Here is a 6,330-nt window from a genome sequence, read left to right on the forward strand (position 1 = left end):
TCTGCAGCATTCAGTACCACCTGCCTGGCCTGCCTAAGGAAGTGAGATGTTTCATGTGTTGGCTGTGGGTTCATGGCCTGCCACAGTCATGATGGCTGTTAGGCCGTCGGACTTCCATGCCCACAATTCCAAAGGGCTGGCTGACCGCCTCGCCTGTGCCTGAACCCAGAGCGTCTGGGCGGAAACTGACAGCTCTTCACGCTTGGCTTGCCCGAGGAGGGTGGAGCTGCAGGACACCCGGATGCGGCCACGCCCCTCTGCTTGCCTTCCCGCCCTAGAAGACACCCACCCACCGTCGCACTGACTGGCTGCCGAGAGAGGCGGTTTCGGCTACTTCCGTAGGGCTGCCAAAGGATCTTTCCCGCGCAGTCCGGTTCCCGGCCTCTCACCGGTCAGCGGGGCTAGAGGCGTTCCACAGCCAGATGCGAGCACCCTGAGGGCCCGGTGACCCAGAGGCTGTTTGTCCTACTGAGAAACACCGGTAATTTCGGTTTCTCTGGTCAGTTTGGTCTCTCGGCAAGAATACAAATGCAGCGAGGTGTTCGGATGCTGTCAACGAAAGGGGCTATGGTTTTCGGTGCGTGGGTGTTGAATTCTGGGAAGAGACGGTAGAGAGGGGGTTGTCCTTAGTGCTTGTGAGAAACTGAGGTTTGTTAAACTCATTGATGTTTCTTGAGGATTCTTCCTGTTACAGTTGGACATGTCCGATGTGGGGGCAATTTGTGGGTGATGGACCTGGGGCGCCATTGTTTTCTGTGCACTTTTTATTGAAACGGTTTTTCTCTGTGAACGTGGTCCTGACTCATACACAGGCAGTGTGCTCATACACTGTGAGCAGAAAAACAAAAAAAAAACCTTGTACTTTTAGTTAGCACATTTCACATTTCTGATTTTCTTCACAGGACTTAGCAAAGTTTGACATAAATTGCGTAACTTTCGGTTATGTAGAAGTCTGGAACCATGAATAATCAGTTTAAATTTGCCTCTTTTAAACCAGTAATTGTCCCCCTCCTTCTATGACAGTATTTGAAAGATGTTTCATGTATCTCAGGTACCGTAAATAATTTAAATGGAAGAAGTGTTGGTATTGGAGATAAATGGCAGTAGATAGCCGAAAACGGAAGCAAATAGATGTGCTTAAGGTTTTGATTAACCTGGCAAACTGACGTACTCCTGTAATCCCAACATTTTCGGAAGTGACGGTGTAAGATTGACTTGAGGTCACGAGTTGGAGACTAGACTGAGTAACGTAATGGGGGTCCTTTAATCTGTTGCCATTGTGGCACCAGGGACCGGTTTAGAGGAAGGCAGCTTTTCCACAGACAAGAGGTTGGTAAGGGGAAGAAGGCGGAGAGTGGACATGCTGCCGAGCGGAGACGCGGCAGGTTACCCAGGGGTACGGGGTAAGGCGGCTCTTCTGCTCGGAACATCGTGTTGCGGCAGTTTGGGCGGCAGCGGGGCTAAGTGGAGCACAGTGTGGGGCAGCAGAGTGACAGGGAGGATGGTGTCATGCAGCTGTGACACCTCATGTCATTCTCAGACGTTACATTCTCATAAGGAGATTGCCACTGAGATTTCTCGCATACATAGGCCAGAGTACTGCTCCTAGCCTCCGCGGATCCCACCGCAGGCGGGGCTCAGAGACGTAGAGTAGTTAACCCCTTGTTTGGCAGCCGGGTCCCTGAAAGGCCAAAGATATTTATGGCTGAAAGCCAGAGTGTGTGGATACCCGATCTCGGTAGTGTATATTTCAAATCACTAAAAGATTGTACAATATTTAAAAGGTCCTCCCCCAAGAAAGCATGTAGTTTAAGTAGCTCGATTTAATCATTTGTCAAAATATCAGGTTTTGCGTGGCAGTTCACCCTTGAAAACCCATCATCTTGGTAGCCGCATGCTGCCACATCACTTGAGCCCAGGAGTTTCGACGTGGGTCAGCACTGTACAACCTGGGTCTATTTAAAGACACGCACACACACGCATAAACACACACACCCCTGCACACACCCCTGCAGACACACACACACACACACACCCCAGCTCCAGTAGCAGGCCACTGTAGTCCCAGCTACTTGGGAATCTGAGATGTGACAGGATCACTTGAGGCTGGGTGGAGGAGGATACACGGAGCAGTGCACATTGGCAGCAGGAAACTTACGTCTTAAAAAAATTGTACTTCATAAATATATAATTTTCAAAGAAACCTATTTAAATTGGGGAATCCTGTGTATTTCCACTTCGTAAAATTAGAATATCTTCTCTTATCTAGTTTTCCTACAGCGTTTTTCTCAGGTCCGTAGTGAAATGCGCCACTAATCTATGAAGCCATTCCCCTTTTGCTCTTTATGTTCCAGATTTTTCATACAGGACGTAAGGTACTTTAAAAGAGGTAAGCCCCTTTAAGGGAATTTCACATCAGTTTTCAACACAGGATATAATAAAATTTAATATTTTCACCTTTTTATTGTTATGTAAATATGGATTTATTTTTTACCATTTACAGCAAAACTATGGAAGCAGATCGCCCTGGCAAGCTTTTCATTGGTGGGCTCACTAGAGAAGCCAATGAAAAGACGCTAAAAGCAGTATTTGGGAGACATGGTCCTGTGTCAGAAGGTAACCCTTAAAATCAACGTATATGTATTTTCCCAAAGTTAACATATACTTACCCTATGTAATTGATTACATAATTTTTTTGTTTAACTCCTGTTTTGAAGTTTATATTTGGTATTCAGAATATTCTCATGGCAGCAGGTGATGGGTCTGTGTTAAAGTTCACCTGCATAGAACTGCCAATAGGTCATTTTTGTAACCACGTGAGTTAGAAGGGGATCACTGCTCTCTGAGTTCCAAATTAGGAGTCCTTTATTTGCCAGAGACTGAGAGTCAGCTCACCCTCCAAACCTTTCAGTCCCGATGAAAGAGCTTGATTTCCCTTTATACCTTGATTTAGGTAGAGGAGGGGGAGCCTAGCTGAAGCGAAATTTTACAGAAGCAGAACAAGCAAGTTAGATGAGGCACCTGTAAGCAGGGGGCAGGAGGTTCCCAGGATGGTTGGTTGCTAAAGGTATTTGCATACAAGCATCTAGGGAGGTAGCAGGGGGAGCTTTCCATACACTCAATCACCGAGGAGGGTATTGACAGTAGCAGGTAGACTTGCCAAGCAGGAGGTGGTTACAATGGTTACAGGTACTGGGAACAGTGTGAACTACTCTTAAGGATTCAAAGCTTTGAATGCAGTGTGACCCAGGAATGCACCTTGAGGGGGCTGAGGTAGGGAAGGAGAAGCTAAATAGAGCATGTCAGGTTCGCGGCTTAGATGGAGTCAGTTAGGCTAACACAAGCTAGGTTATTACAATACAAGCCAAAGGAAATTTGTTTGGTGGTAGGGAATGAAATGGAATGAAATAGACTGTCTATAGGGGTGACGTCCTGTTAAGAATCATAGTAAGGATGTGAAGTGCAATTTGCTTGTTTCTTGATGTCACATTCAGATAGCTAGCACTATCGTAAGCCCATTATATAAATGAAAAGGTTTTCATATATTTTAGTTCTGTTGTTGAAAGATCGACGCAGGAAGTGCAGAGGCTTTGCGTTCATTACTTTTGAGAACGCTGGAGATGCTCAGCATGCTGCCAGAGATTGGAATGGAAAGGTAAGATTCTCTTATTAGTGCTATTCTAACTCTGTTCTTCAATTAACAGCATATCTATGTCTTTTTAGTACTAGTGCACTTTGAAAATAGTATAATGGAAATGGTTTAGCTCTGCTTTTCCTTGGACATATAAATGCAAGTGTAGTTGGAAGGATATTGGAATGAACATTATGTAAATTACCTTATGGCAATCCAATTTCTATGTTTTTATTTCAATATGAGTGTAAATAGGTTTTCAAAGCTTTTGAACAGCTTTAAAACTTAGAACGACCTGTGATGAAAATGAGAAAAAGAAGTCGTATTTATTAAATAGCTATTAATGGAATTACATCCAATTCATAGTAAAACGTCTATAGCACAGAGAAACTGTGGATAGACATCTAGGCAGACTTACAAAAAATAAATCTTCTGTAGATAGATATCTAGACAGACTCATAAGAAGGAACAATCCTCTCCCATTCTCTGTAAATACATTCTTGAGAAAGTTCATTTAAACAAGACTGTTACATTTAAGGAAGTGTTAAGTATTTGAAAATAGAAAATAGTAGGAGAACATTGAAGTTGTGTAACAGAACAAGTAGCTGACATTTTTGCCCCATTCCTGCACCCTTTTCCTAAGAACGTTTTTTTTTTCTTCTCCTGTAACCAGGGTGACATGCATACGTATTTACTAGGTACAATGTTAATTTTCCCAGTATGTTCTAGGACTTGCTTTGATCCAAACAATGGCACCTTGTCCTGTGGAGTCTGAAATTCTAGAGACTCTGTATTTGTTACAGCTTTAAACTTTTATGCAATTCTCTTTCCTACTGAATTCCTTTATGTTGCAGTCAAGATCATTCTATTGGAAATGCCCTGGAGCTTTTTTATTTTATAACATTATCCCATTCTGTTTTTAGTTCCTGCTATACTTGATGCCATCCCCAATATGTTTTTCTGGACCACTTGAGTATTATTCTTCCATGTAAATGTTGGACAAATGGCAATTTATCCTTTAAGAACAACTTAGATTTTCTATTTTTTTTCTCAATGTCTATTATAGGAATTTTGTGCTCACCGTACCATGTATTAATCACTAGATCATTAAATTGTCTTTATTGCATCTTTAAATTTTTCGAGTTGATTTTGTTTCTCTACTGTTTAGCTCACTTCCCGGTACATAGCAGTCAGTTTTTTTTTTATTCACCCTAATCCTCTCATATTTTAAGTTGTGGTACAAGCTGATAGTTGATTTGGTTCATGCTTTCATGCTAGGTATAGAGATACATTTTACTTATGTATCAAAATGTTTGGCCATTTTCTTCCCTTTTTGTGCTCAAGAAGGGTTAATTTGTATAGATGTCTTTTGCAAATTGCCTAGTCTCACATATTTTATTACGTAAAAATGAAAATAAATGTTATATGCACATAAGTGTTAAAAAGGGAAATAAAGAAGGCATTTAGAGTTTTCAGGGGGAGCTTACAGTTTAAGAAATTGTGGCTGACTTTGAAATACTAGGAAGGAAGCAACCGTGTGCAAAACTGGGGAAACTGTTCTGGGCTAAGAAATAACACAAGATGTTGCAAGTTAGGAAGAACTGCTTATACGGCTGCAACAGGTCTTGGATGGGATTTAAGATCCTTTCCCAAATAACAAAACCATGTAATGTTTAAATAGAACTCTTAGCAGAACTGTTTTCAAACATTACTTTGGCCTACAGAAAAGATTAAACTGAAAAAAAGTTATTGTGAATTTAATTAGGACTGTAAACCATTTCTGAGAAATAACATGAAGCACTATATTAAGAGTCGTTTTTTAGGGATGCCTCTAGGCAAGATAAGAAATGAGTAAGGCAGAAAACTTGAATGAGACCAAAGAGGGGTCACATTTATTGAAACAGAACTAGAGTAGATACAGAAGTGTAAATCATATTTGGACATTTTATGTGATTAACAGCAGCAGGATCAAGAAAAAATTCATAATGAATAATGTGACTAACCACTTTGAATAACTAACCTTATGTTTTCAAATGACACATTCATGTAGCCTCGAGACACTGAGACCTTTAAATATGTGATGTGAATGCAAAGATGAAACAGATTCTATATTGTAAAGAACACATGGGCTACATTCTCCCACACAATTTGTGATGGTTTAACGTTTTTAGGTGTTATTTTTAATAGCGGAGGCCTTTTCAAGGAGTTTGAATAATGGAATTGGTATTCATTTCTTAACAGAATGCATGGTCTCAGTGATTGTGGCAGGTTTGGCAATGTTCACAACATGGGCATTTCAGGAGAAAGAAAGTTTGTTTAGGAGAAACCATCTGAAAGTACATACAGTTGATATTTAAAAAGTCTGTAAAATGTGATTAGTTCAAATGTGGCAGTGTTGCTGATGGTATGTTTAATACTTTTAGTTTTTGGATGGAAAAGTGATAAAAGTAGAACAAGCCAAGAAACCATTGTTTCAAAGTGCTGGCAGGCAGAGAACACCGTGTTTTTCAAGAAAGAGTAGACCCACAGGAAAACAGAGATCTGCAAGAGGAAGGAGTGGACAGACAAGAGGCTGGCATCCCTCACATGGAGGACGCTTGGGTAACATTTAAAAATATAAAGTTGGAAGCATAGAACTGAAAGACAAAAAGCTTGAAAATGTAGAAATTTCTCAAATTCATTTATATCCTTTATGAACA

At 41.0% G+C, this 6,330-nt stretch overlaps 1 protein-coding gene across 1 annotated transcript in view; it reads left to right on the top strand.

Moving 5' to 3' along the window:
* The first annotated feature begins 2,510 nt into the window (after positions 1-2,510).
* LOC108296161 (RNA-binding motif protein, Y chromosome, family 1 member A1-like) overlaps positions 2,511-6,330 on the top strand; it is a 9,310-nt gene continuing 5,490 nt past the window's right edge. Inside the window, exons 1-3 of the mRNA XM_017518566.2 lie at positions 2,511-2,616; positions 3,552-3,655; positions 6,055-6,232. Coding sequence (XP_017374055.1) covers positions 2,511-2,616; positions 3,552-3,655; positions 6,055-6,232 — 388 coding nt within the window. The remainder of the gene's footprint in view (positions 2,617-3,551; positions 3,656-6,054; positions 6,233-6,330) is intronic.

The sequence above is a fragment of the Cebus imitator genome, unplaced genomic scaffold, assembly GCF_001604975.1.
Source record: "Cebus imitator isolate Cc_AM_T3 unplaced genomic scaffold, Cebus_imitator-1.0 Scaffold687, whole genome shotgun sequence".
NCBI classification, from domain to species: domain Eukaryota; kingdom Metazoa; phylum Chordata; class Mammalia; order Primates; family Cebidae; genus Cebus; species Cebus imitator.